This window comes from Pelodiscus sinensis, chromosome 5 (assembly GCF_052426305.1).
Source record: "Pelodiscus sinensis isolate ZL-2025 chromosome 5, ASM5242630v1, whole genome shotgun sequence".
NCBI lineage: Eukaryota > Metazoa > Chordata > Testudines > Trionychidae > Pelodiscus > Pelodiscus sinensis.
Genome location: NC_143056.1, coordinates 105,897,475 through 105,910,906, shown reverse-complemented (window position 1 = coordinate 105,910,906; position 13,432 = coordinate 105,897,475). Strand labels below are relative to the sequence as shown.

The window sequence follows — 13,432 nt, the reverse complement described above, 5'->3', positions numbered from 1 at the left end:
CTCCAAAAACTTCCTGGATTGCCTGTGTACTGCCGTATTGGTTTCCCAGCAGATGTCAAGGTGATTCAAGTCGCCCACGAGAACCAGGGCCTGTGATCTGGAAGCTTCGCTCAGTTGTCCGAAGAAAGCCTCATCTACCTCATCCACCTGATTCGGTGGCCTGTAGCAAACACCAACCTCAACATCAATGCTGTTGTTTGCTCCCTTAAACTTAACCCATAGACTCTCAACAGGTTTTTCTCCTTCTTTATACTGGAGTTCAGAGCAATCGTAGTGCTCTCTTACATATAGTGCAACTCCTCCTCCTTTTCTCCCCTGCCTGTTATTCCTGAACAGTCTATAACCTTCCATGACAGCGCTCCAGTCATGCGAGTCATCCCACCAAGTCTCTGTTATCCCAATTAAATCATATTTCTTGGTCTGGGCCAGAGCCTCCAGTTCTTCCTGTTTCTTGCCCAGGCTTGTCGCATTAGTGTACAAACACTTCAGGTAACCAGTTGATTGTCCTATCTTCTCCATTCGAAACATGGGAGCTCCTTTCTTGCCCCTTCCTCTCTGCATTTCTTCCCGGTATCCGAGTTTCTCACTCCCCTCAGGGTTTTGGTCACCATCCCCCGATGAACCTAGTTTAAAGCCTTCCTCACTAGGTTTGCAAGCCTGCCCGCTAAGATGCTCCTTCCTCTCTTCGTTAGGTGGATCCCATCTCTTCCTAACAATCCTTGCGCCCGGAACAGAGCCCCATGGTCGAAGAAACCAAAGCCCTCTCTGTGACACCATCTGCGCAACCACGCATTTACGTCCTCAATTCGACAATCCCTGCCCAGTCCTTTCCCTTCAACAGGGAGGATGGAGGAGAATACCACTTGCGCTCCAAATTCTTGGATCCTTCTTCCTAGCACTACATAATCTGCAGTAACACGCTCAAGATTATTCTTGGCCGTATCATTAGTTCCCACATGGAGAAGCAGGAAGGGGTAGCGATCCGAAGGTTTGATCAGCTTGGTAAGTGTCAGGGGTTCTGTCAGGGGTCCGCACCCCAGTGTGCCTCAGTGCCCCCTGACTGTCCTCATCTAGCCCCTCGCAGGGCAAGTTACAGTCTGTATGGGATGCTCATCATAGGCATTTCGGATTATCTCCGAGGCCCTGCTTACCTAAGCCAGGCTGTGATCTGCCTCCAAGCCTGGGCCTTGCCTCCGGCCCCTCGTCAGGGGAGCCTTAGCTGGCCTTCTCCCAGTCCTTGCTGGCTATCCCCAGCGGAGTTCCCTCCTGGGAGCTCCTGCTTCCTCCACAGTCAGCCCCTCACTGGCCTCTCTCTCCCTCCTCCTGAGCAACCTGGGCTTCTCTATATATACGTGCCAGCTGCGCTCATCCTCGCCCTAATGGGTTCAGCTGGCTTCTACCAGCCACTCGTGCAGTCCTGGATCTCTGCCAGCTGGGCTCTCCCATGCCCTAATGGGTTCAGCTGGCTTCTACCAGCCACTCGTGCAGTCCAGGATCTTTGCCAGCTAGGCTCTCTCTAGTCCTAACTAGCTCCTGCTGGTCTCCTTTCTGCTAGCCCCGGCTCCGGGACGAAGTCCTGGTGTTAAAGGGCCAGTGCAGGGCAGGCGCCCTGTCACAGTAAGCCTCTCAGTGACATCCTGAATGCGAGCTCCCGGTAAGCAGCACAGCTCTCGAGATTCCAGGTCCAGACGGCAGAGGGATGGCTCAGTCCCTCTTAGGAGGGAGTCCCCGACCACCACCACCCGTCGTTTCCTTTTGGGGGTGGTGGCCGTGGAACCCCCATCCGTAGGACTACGCATCCCACTTGTTGACCACTTGTTGAATTCTTGGAGTGGTACCCTATCAAAAATTATTGCCCACTCATGATCTAGATGATGCTTGGCCCTGCTACAAGGGCAGGGGACTGGACTTTATGACCTCTCAAAGTCCCTCCCAGTTCCAGTACCTTTATTCCTACTTTGTGGTACATTATTCCATAAGTAGCCAAACTGAGGTCAATAGTACTCTTCATGGAGTAAGATACTACTCACTGTGAGGAAGAGCATCAAAATATCCTCCTAAAGAATCTGCCAATTTTCATTAAATATTTAAGTAGCTGATAACATTACTGACTTGAATATTTTGACCGATACATATTCATGACTTTTTTTAAATTCAATTTCTGATTATGCACAAGGAATTAAAAAAATTGAGCCACTGAACAGCACTTTTCAAAAACCAGGAGGTGCTAAGAAGACATATCTCCAGTCTTATAAAAAAAAAAGTAAGCTCTATTTTATGAATGTATTTCTGAGGTGCTAGAAGATACGTATTTCTATAGTTCTGCTCATGTGTATATTCTGCATTTTATTCACTACTTGTAATGCAAACATCTTAAACTCAGGGGCTCTGTCTAGACTGGCAAGTTTTTCCGCAAAATCATCTGCTTTTGCGGAAAAATTTGCCAGCTGTCTACACTGGCCGCTTGAATTTCCGCAAGAACACTGACGATCTCATGTAAGATCGTCAGTGTTCTTGCGGAAATATTGTGCTGCTCCCATTCGGGCAAAAGCCCTCTTGTGCAAATCATTTGCGCAAGAGGGCCAGTATAAACAGCACAGTACTGTTTTCCACAAAAAAACCCCGATCGCGACAATGGCGATCGGGGCTTTTTTGCAGAAAAGCGCGTCTAGATTGGCCAAGGACGCTTTTCCACAAAAAGTGCTTTTGAGGAAAAGCGTTCTGCCAATCTAGACGCGCTTTTCTGAAAATGCTTTTAACAGAAAACTTTTCCGTTAAAAGCATTTCCGGAAAATCATGCCAGTGTAGACGTAGCCAGGGTGATAATTTATCCTACTACATCATCATCAAGTACTTTCTGTGCACACATTACACTCGGGGTATGTCTACACAACAGCATTATTTCAAAATAATGGACATTATTCCAAAATAAAAAATGGTTACTTACCCGTAACTGTTGTTTTTTGAGATGTGTTGCTCATGTGCATTCGAATTAGGTGTGCGTGCGCCACGTGCATGGATTCTAGAGCCTTTTTTCTCCAGCGATATCCGTTGGGCTGGCAGGGAGCCCCTAGAGTGGCGCCGACATAATGGTGAATAAGTATCCCTGCTGGCTGTTCCCTCCCTCAGTTCCTTCTTGCCAGAAAACTCCGACGAAGAAGAGGTAGGGGGGTGTCAAACAGACATGAGCAATACATCTCGAAGAACAACAATTACAGGTTAGTAATCGATTTTTTCTTTTTCAAATGCTTGCTCATGTGCATTTGAATTAGGTGACTCCGTAGCCTAATGGAGGCGGGGTTGGAGAACAATACAGGTTAAGGCAGAATTGATTGCAGTACCACAATGCTCAGGGCTGCATCCTCCCTAGCTTGTCGGGGGATCGCATAATGTGCTGCAAACGTGTGCACTGATGACCATGTGGCTGCTCTACAGATATCCACTATAGGAACCTGCGCCAGAAAGACTGCTGAGGAGGCCTGCACCTGAGTGCAGGGAGCTGTGATGTGAGGCAGTACCTTGCCTGCCAGTTCGTAACATTCCCTGATACAGGATGTAATCCAGGAAGACAACTGCTGTGCCGATACTGGCATGCCTTTAACTCTTTCCTCTATTGAAATAAAGAGTTGAGGTGATCTGGGAAACTCTCTTGTTCTATCAATGTAAAACGCCAGCATGCGCTTTGTGTCTAGCAAGTGTAGGGCTCGCTACCTAGAGGTTGCATGGGGCTCTGGGAAGAATACTGGTAAGTAAATATCCTGCCATGTATGGAATGTGGACACCAATTTAGGGAGGAAAGCCGGATGGGGGCGCAGACACAGCCTGTCCGCTGAAAAAACCACATATGGAGGGTTGACCATTAGTGCCCTGAGTTCTGATACCCTCCTTTCTGACGTGATAGCCACAATAAAGGCCACTTTGAACAATATGGCTATGTCTACACTCGCGGCTTCTTGCGCAAGAAAATGTCCACACTGCCATGTGTGAGCTGTGCTTTTGCACAAGAGCATCCATGGCAGTGTGGACGCTCTCTTGTGCAAGAAAGCTCTGGTGGCCATTTTAGCCATAGGGCTTTCTTGCGCAAGAAATCCTTGCTGAATGTCCACACTGCCCGCTTGCGTAAGAGCTCCTGCGCAAGAGGGCTTACACCTGTTAAAAAAGAGCGTAGCTCTTGCGCAAGAAGACCTCTCTTACCACGCTGTACTGTAAATTTCCTTGTGCAAGAGCGGGCGGGCAATGTGGACGCTCTGCTGATTCTTGCGCAAGAACCGCCATACTTGCGCAAGAAGCCGCGAGTGTAAACATAGCCTAAGTGTCTAAGCTAACATGTGGCCAACGATTCGACTTGCTGGCCTGACCGATACCGCTGGAGAAAAAAGGATCTGGAATCTATGCATGTGGCACACGCACACCAAATTTGAATACACATGAGCAAGCACTCAAAGAAGAACGTTTTGTGTGTCTACACAGCAAGCCCATTATTTAAAAATAAATTCAAAATAACAGGCTTCTTACTCCAACTTCTGTAAACCTCATTGTACGAGGAGTAAGGGAAGCTGGAGGAAGAGTGCTCTATTTCGAAATAAGTGCTGTGTAGACATGCCCAAATTCAAAATAAGCCATTTAGACTTAAGCTACATAATTAGTGTAGCTCTAGTTGTGTAGCTTATTTCAAGTTTTTTTCCTGCTGTGCAGATGTATCCTGAGTGCATCTACATAGCACCCTTAGCTCAAAGTAAGCTAAGCAATTTGAGCTATGCAAATTGCATAGCTTATTTTGAGTCAATTTTGAAATAGCTTATTTTGAAATTTGGCACTGTCTACACAGCACTCATTTCAAAATGAATTCCCTTTCCAAAATGTCCCTTAATCTTCCTGTAATGAGGTTTATAGGGACGTCGGAATAGCGAGGCCTTTACAATAGCACTGCAGTGCAGGTGTAGCCTCAGTGTGCACAAGAGAGGGATTACACAGTCATTCCAATTTCTGTGGGATGGACTCTCCACTGATGTAAAACAGTCGCTCCACTTAAATCTTATTTGCACGTCAGATTTTGTTTTCAGAAAAAGATACTAACATTAATTAACATTCACATTAGCAGAACTAGGTCTTACCAACTGAAGTCAGTGAATTGACAGAATTCCTAGTATGTCGGTTAGAATGCCTCAGATGAGGACTATGAGGTCTAAGGAAAAACAAAACAAAACGCAGCAGTAAGCAACAAGGAAGAAATTAAAATACATGATTTCATCATATATATTAATCCTAACGTAACATTTTTTTTCTAATTTCCTGGTACACCTTTTGGAAAACACAATGTAAAACTAACTAACTTTCCTTCTCTCTCCCAAATCATTATTTAATATACAATTAACTATTGTCTCAGAACATAAAATAAAAATATGCTATGCTCAAATTGATAAAGGTTTGTATTAGTTTTCCCATAAAAGTGAATTACACAAGCTTCATATTTCAGATATTTTAAGTTTTCCAAACCTGGGATAAGACAAGCAATCATCCTCTCTTCAAAGTTCTGAACTGCTTTATTGAAAAGGGTTTATATAGTTGAATCCTTTCACTAAAGAATAATCCAATTAAAATCAATGAAAACATTCCCTTTGACCTCTGTGGGAGTTGGATTAGATTTAAAATAAATGTGCTTGCTTTGCTGAGATTCCTCTGATACTTTTCTAAACAAAGGAAAAATCAAGGAAGCAGTGTACTGAAAAAAACCCCCACTCTCAACTGATAGATGTTTTGTCTTTTACTGATAACCTTATATTCCATAAATGTATCCACAATTTTTCAGCAAAGCTATACCTTTTAAGTTCAGTGTCTTGTATAATCTAAGACTGATGGAAATGTAGTTCATGGCAAGAAATATTTTTCAGTATGTGTAAACTGATAATTTGTTGCGATTATTTGTTTTTTCTGAGATAAAAAAATCAATTATTTAAAAATAGATGTTAAATCACATCAAAATGTGGAACTGGGTAGCTCAAAAAACTCATAATAGTGGCCCTGATTCAGCAGATTTAAACTTTTTCTTAACTTTAATCATATTGATAATCCTTGTTAAACAAATCATTTAAGCATATGCATAATTTTAAGATAAGATTTACATTCCATTGACTTCAATGCTTAAGTGCTTTGCTGAACAGTGATGGTATTAGAGTTTGGATCTCTCTGGTCTGGCACCCTCGGGACCTGACCATTTACAGAGGAGGGATTTTGCTGGACTAGGGGAGGTCATTTCTGGACCCCCAGCTGCCGGCCCTTCCACCCATCCTGCTAGCCTCCCGGATGGCTCCTCACCTCCTGCTGGCACCACTGTCCTGCTGACCCCACTGAGCAGCCATTGCTGCCCTAGCTCTGAGACTCACAGGGCACCCATGCGTGCAGTGCTGGGGCTCCAGGTCCCACTGGGGAGCCGTGTGTTCTGCACTGGGGCTCCAGGTCCTGCAGGCAGCTGTGTGTACTGTGTGGGGGATCCAGGTCCTGCCAGGCAGCCATATAGGGGATCCAGGACCTGCAGGGCACATGTCTCACAACCCCACTGGGCAGACCTGCTGCCACACGCTGATGGTGGGTCATTGTGGGAAGCCCACTGGCCTGCCGGCCACACAGGAATCGAGGTTTCTGAGCAAAAAGGAAACGTCCACCCTGCTTGTTTTTGCACAAAAACCCCTTGCAAAAAAACGGCTCAACTAGATTATGCAAATGAAGTGTGACAAAATGCTAATCAGCGCTTCATTTCCATACTCTCTGCCAGCAAACACCGGCAGTGTAGACAAAGCCTGAGAGACCAGTAAACAGTGGAAGTGTTGGTCATGCTGCTAGATAATATAGATCTCCTGTGGTTTGGCAAATTCCCAAGGATGCCAGACTACAGAGGTTAAACCTGTACATCTAACAGATGTCATTTACTAAATATACCAAGAGAAATCATTGAGCATTTTTAGCAATGCATGAAAACATAAAATGCAAAATATAAGAATAAAGCAAATCAAATAAAAGTATTTGCAAAGGCAGCCAGTACAACTTGTGAAGCATTTTATTTACTTGATTTCTTTGGAAATTACCTTCCATTACAGATAAGCCTTGTAACTATATTTTTCTTACACACTATAAATACAAGTTCTGCTTAAAATTTTAGTTAAGTTTTGTTGTTGAATTCTTTACTAATTTAATCTTCAAATAAATGGAATGTTCTTGATTTTTCTAAGTACAAAATATTGTGTTGATACATAGATTTTGCAAAATAGGCTATAGGGTCTATTTAATATGACTTTTAATATATATATATATATATATAAACTTTTCTGCATGATGTTAAGATACAATAGTAGCGGGCATAATTTAATACAGTATTCTTATTAGTTGGGTAACAAAAAGGGAGTAGAATAATCAGTTTCAAACTACGCAAATTGTATACACTCAGGCCAGATCTACACTATAGCTGAAGATCAGCTTAAGGTATGCAATTCCAGCTACATAAAAAACATAGCTGGAATCAACATACCTTAAGCCGAGCTTCAGTGCCAACCTCACCGAAATGCTCCCATCAACTTCCCTTACTTCTCATGGTAGGAATTCTGGTGTTGACAGGGGCAACCTCAGTGTTCAATTTGGAGGGTCTTTACTAGAGCTGCTAAATCGAATGCCAGAAGATTGATCACTGTAGTGTCAATCTTCTTCATAGTCTAGATGTAGCCTGATTAAGCTACATGAGTATGAGCTAACAAGGAGGAACAATATATGTTAAGGATTTGAATAGAAAATATATTTTCATTTTGGACCAAATCCTCCTCGCCTCACATATGCCAATATTCACTTGTGTGAGTAAAATCATCAGGATATGCCCCCTCCCAACTACAAGTAATAGGCTAAATCATAGGATTTTTCTATTGAACTGACTAGGGAGTATACTGCTCTATGAGGAGCTCATGGAAGAATTTGAGCCTGCCTCCTGAGATACGAGCCCTTCCCAAGCAGCCCAACCTATGCTCCTCCAGTGGTCATGCAGGAGGTATTGTCAAAGGGTCTGGGACACTTTGCATGGCGTAAAGTGCATGGTAGGACTAGTCTTTGCACAATCGTTACAGGTCCCCACAAGCACAGCACAAGAGCTAAGTTTTCAGGACATACCATCATATGACCAGGCCCACTGACAGCAGGGTCCAAGACAGCAGTATGCCTGGACCCCAGCAATTCTAAAGAGCCTGGGGCTCCCAGGAGCACCATGTGGCACACTCTGGACGGCTCTGAGGGCTGGCTGGAGGGAAGGGTCACAGTGTGGCATGCTCTGCGCAGTGCTGAGGGCTAGCTGCCTCAACCCCATCCCTTGTGCCCAAGGCCCTGCCCTTTTTTGAAGCACAGCAAGTCCGTTGGCCTCCCTGCACATGCCAAAGGGAGAGCAGCAGCAACCTTGACTCACAAGGCTGACTCATTCGAGTTATTCATGTGAAGAACGTCTGCTTCCATGAGGAGTAGTTGTCAAACTGGGTTGATATGATGTGAAAAGTCTATTTCCATAGGCATTTTAATCTTGTGTGTGCTTAATATTTAAATTACGTTAATTTGAAAGATTAGCAAATTTATGTAAGCAACCCTTGCTCATGTCAAACTCCTACAGACTTCATTGAGATTATTCCCAGAGTTAGGTCACAGGACTGAGTCATGTAAATATTCCTTTGATATCATAATTAATATCTCTGTAATGCCACTTCCTCGTGTTAAAAATAGGCATAGAACTATAAAGACAATATAACTAGTCTACTATAATTAGTCTACTATATATTTGAGAGAGATTGTCTGTCTGTTCGTTTAAGAATTCCTCCTAAACTATAAGAGCTAGAACCACCAAATTTGGTATTTAGCTTCCTCTTATCAGAACTTAAAGTAAGATAAGTGGGGGTATGTCTACACTACCCTCCTAGTTCGAACTAGGAGGGTAATGTATGCATACCGCACTTGCTAATGAAGCCCGGGATTTGAATTTCCCGGGCTTCATTAGCATAAGCGGGGAGCCGCCATTTTTAAATCCCCGCTCCTTCGAACCCCGTGTAGCGCGGCTACACGGGGCTCGAACTAGGTAGTTCGGACTAGGGTGCCTATTCCGAACTACCGGTACACCTCGTTTCACGAGGAGTACCGGTAGTTCGGAATAGGACCCTAGTCCGAACTACCTAGTTCGAGCCCCGTGTAGCCGCGCTACACGGGGTTCGAAGGAGCGGGGATTTAAAAATGGCGGCTCCCCGCTTATGCTAATGAAGCCCGGGAAATTCAAATCCCGGGCTTCATTAGCAAGTGCGGTATGCATACATTACCCCGCTAGTTCGAACTAGCGGGGTAGTGTAGACATACCCGGATTGTTTGTGCCAGGAAAATGGGATGTGCCTGGAATGGGATTGCTTCTCAGAAAACCACACAGAAAAGAAACAATCACCAGGCAGGTGAAAAGAATTAGATGGGGGTGCTTCCCCATATGGACTGCCTTAGCCCCAAACCTCCCATCATCCAGGCACCCTTTAGAGAAGGGCTGAAGCTCCCCCGCTAAATTCATACTGGAACATTGCTGGCTGTTCCCCTTTGTCAGGGAGCCGGGGGAAAGTGCACACTTTGCTGCTTTCCTCTGGCTGGGGAGCACAGGGGGCAGAATAACCTGGACCTGTCCCAGCCGGGAGACATGCACCTTTCCTTTGGTTGTGCCTGGTGAAGCTGAAGTGGCCAAGGAGACGCACTTCTCACTTGGCCCCAAGATACTGCCATGAGAGAAGACTGGGATAGTCCTCTCTGCCCGGGGTAGCCTGCATATTGAACCCCGCATCCCCAGGCTCACCCCAGAGCACTGATTTAAAGGAAGCATGTACAATTTCATTTTGTTTTTCCAAAAACAAAAATTAATTGAGTTAAGGACCTGAGCAATGCCAGGTAAATCTTCTAGTTAGAAATAAAAATGAAATGCTGATTTCTGTAAAATGATGTAAATTTCAAAACAGATTCTTTGAAATGTGTGCCTTGGAAGTATTACACTGGTTATGTATAAACTGGTAACACATGTATTATACGTAATACCTGTTGACTTCAATTTCTACATCTGGCATTACAGCATTCTCTGGAAGAACAATAGAAGGTGCACTGCATGCTGTCCCGTCAATGGTAGCATCCTGAATAGTTTGTGAGAAATAAAAATGTAGTTAAGCAAAAATTTAAAACACTGGAAAATAATGCTGCATATGGAAAATAAAATGTATTTCTCTGTCAGTTTTCCAGGAGAAAAGATGAACATAGTTCAACAATATAAGAGTTTACTCTCCTTCAAACACAGCAGGTAATGAAACATATCCTTAACTTCAACGTTGAGGAGAAATGATGGCGAGGCATTCACTTACAATTTCTTCACACCAAGAAAGCGGTTGGAGTTAGCAGTCCTTGCACAGGGTAACGTCAGTGAAAGATTGACTTTTACAAGGACTCGCAAATGCAGAGCCACTTAAGTTAGTGAGAGCTACACACAGGTAAGAAAAGGGGAAGAACTGACACTTTACAAGGGTGTGTTAAATTAGATGCAAAACTCCAGTTAGCAGCAACCGTGGTTGTTTCAGCATATTATTTTCATGTAGTTATATTGCTTGCCTCTATTTCCTTCTCTCACGTCAACATGAATTAGCAGTGTAAACAATGATAGTTTAATATTTATAGTATATTCGTATTTTACACCTGCCAGATATTTTAATAAATACAGTATGTCATTTGTAAAGGGTTACATGGCAATTTGAGTCAGTATGGTGGTGTAGTGGCACTGAATCCAGGATGGCAGAAAGACAAGGTGGGTGTGGTAACACTTTTATTGAAGACAAGTTTTTGAGTTTCTTCAGATATGGGAAAGGTACCCATGGACCTCAAAAGATATGTTGTGGGGGTTACCGGAGCAGTGGAGATACAGTTTGCATCTGTTATGGCAGATCTGATGCTATTTTGTGGGTTCCTAATCTGCAGGGAGCTTGTTATGATAATGAGCTTGGCAAGTTTAGTTGTTTGAAGGCCAGGAAGAGAAGGCTCAAGAAAAAAAATTTCAGGATATGGTCCCCATAGCTTACGAGTTGTAATTGTTTAATGATATCTTATATGGGTTCCAGTGTGGCATGATAGGGTATGTGATTGGAAGTGGGTACTTTCTAAATTGAGGCAGGTTCTCTTGATGCATTTGGATGGCCCATTTCATGATGCAATTTATTTCTTTGGTGGAGTGCCTTTGTTTGATGAAGGCAGCTAAGTGTGTTAAGGTACATATCCCAGACTTTCTCCTCATAGCATGTTCTGTGGCATTAGAATTCCTGAATAGATTTCTTGGAGTGTTTTGGATAGGTACTGGATCTATGAAGGTTAGGGTGCTGATCCATGGGTTTCTTGTCTGTGATTGTCTGTAAAGTTCTATTCAAGAAGTTGATTGTGGTGTCCAGGAAGCTGATGCTGGTGTGAGAGATTTCTAGAGACCGTCTGATGGATGGATGGTTGTTGAAGGCCAAGGTCATTATCAGAAGCCAGCTTCTCACAGGTCAGGCCACACAAACTCAAAGTGGCACCAGACCCTGCCTTACTCAGAGATGCAAACCCTGCATTCATATAACTACTGCTATCATGATAAAAACCTCCTACAAACACACCTCTCAAGATCCAGCAAGCTTGTTATTTCAAGCTGGTTATTTTGAAATCTGTACTCCTGCTTTCTGGGGGGAATAAGCTTATATTGAAATAGTTATTTTGGGAGTCATTATTTCAAAATAAGTTGTTTTGAAATAATTTCCTAGTGTAAACATGGCCTAAGGTGCTACAGGACTCCTCGTTTTTTTAAAGTTACAGACTAACAGCTACACATCTGAGAGGTGGTTAAGTCAAGCAGGGTATGTCTACACTACCCTCCTATTTCGAAATAGGAGGGTAATGTAGGCATACTGCAATTGCAAATGAAGCCCGGGATTTGAATTTCCCGGGCTTCATTTGCATAAGCGGGCGCCGCCATTTTTAAATCCCCACTGGTTCGAACCCCGTGCCGCACGGCTACACGCGGCACGAACTAGGTAGTTCGAACTAACGGGGTAGTGTAGACATACCCTAGATCACCATGCTTTGGAATTAAATCACAAAGAAAATGATAAGAGACTGACCTCTCAATCCTTATTGAAACCCTGCACACCAACACCCTCAAAAGACAATCTTTGATGTTTGAATTCATAATTTTGCTAGGCATTGAAAATCATGGTCTCGATAAACATACTGGATTTAAGGATTATTATCCCAATCTGTAACCCACTAACCCTAATTGCAGAGGTGTTAACAGACTACTTCATCTTGAATGGTCTTTTAGAATGTGTTCATTATATATGCTAACTAATCTGTTCCACCTTGTTTTTAGCTGTGACACTCTGAGTACCCTTCCCAGATCTGAAGAAGAGTAGGGCTGAAAAGCTTCTCTCTTTCACCAGCAAAAGTTGGCTCAATAGAAGATATTACCTCACCCATCTTGTCTCCACCCAATGGACAGAGCCAACCCATCCATTGGGTGGCATGAGGTGGTTGCCTCAGTCCTCACGCTTTGAGGGGGGGGGGGAAGGCAACACTTCAGGGAGATGTGGGGCCTGGACAGTGTAGGGGCCGGCAGCAGTGCTACCAACCACACTCTGCTCCACCTCATAGACTCCAAGGAGGAGTCAGAGACTTTGGGAAAAGGGCAGAATGGGGAGGGGGTTTGGAGTGGTGTGGGAAGGGGTTGAGTGGGCTTTTGAGGAAAGGGATGGAGTGGGAGCAGGCCAGAGCAGGGACAGAAAGAGGCAGGTGGGGGTGGGATGGAGAAGGTGCTGTTCCAGCCCCTACATCTTACTACAGATGACCCTGCTAGTAAGTGTCAGCATTAAAGGTCATATTCTTAAAGCCTTGTACAATGTGAGAGATATGAACTAACTGCAGATGTATTGTAATTCCAACACAATCACAATCACAGTGTCCTGCATTTGGATGTAAAGAAAACGTTCTGCATGCAAATCAAGCAATTATACAGCCTCCATTTCTGAATGTACCATGGTCTGCACCTGCAAAAGTGGGTGCGCAACTAATCATTTGCAGAAAACATGCAGCCACTCACTTTTATGAGGGTGCAAACCAGCTCATTTTATGAGCTAGTCTGTAGCTGAAGAAAATTTTGCCTGGGGGGGAAAGAGTTCTTCTTTCAAATCCACACAGAAATATTTTGAATTTCACACTAAAATATTTTATAAGGAACTTCCAATTATGCGTTGTAGTATCTGCAGTTTTGAAGCAAATTCTTTAAAATTAAGGTTTTCCAAATCTAACAAATGGGGATTCTGTTGATTTATTTTTATGGATTTGGCAAGAAAATGAAAAATAGATCATAATGCTTTATTCTTCTCCA

The 13,432-nt window shown here is 43.8% G+C and overlaps 1 protein-coding gene across 13 annotated transcripts in view; it reads right to left on the bottom strand.

Annotated features, from left to right (window-relative positions):
* IRAG1 (inositol 1,4,5-triphosphate receptor associated 1) overlaps positions 1-13,432 on the bottom strand; it is a 200,154-nt gene that overhangs the window by 75,074 nt on the left and 111,648 nt on the right. For all 13 annotated transcript variants that reach the window (XM_075927919.2, XM_089778618.1, XM_089778617.1 and 10 more), the window contains 2 exons: positions 10,078-10,169; positions 5,115-5,185 (listed from right to left, as the gene is read on the bottom strand). In XM_075927919.2, the coding sequence (XP_075784034.2) occupies positions 5,115-5,185; positions 10,078-10,169 (163 nt within the window). The remainder of the gene's footprint in view (positions 1-5,114; positions 5,186-10,077; positions 10,170-13,432) is intronic.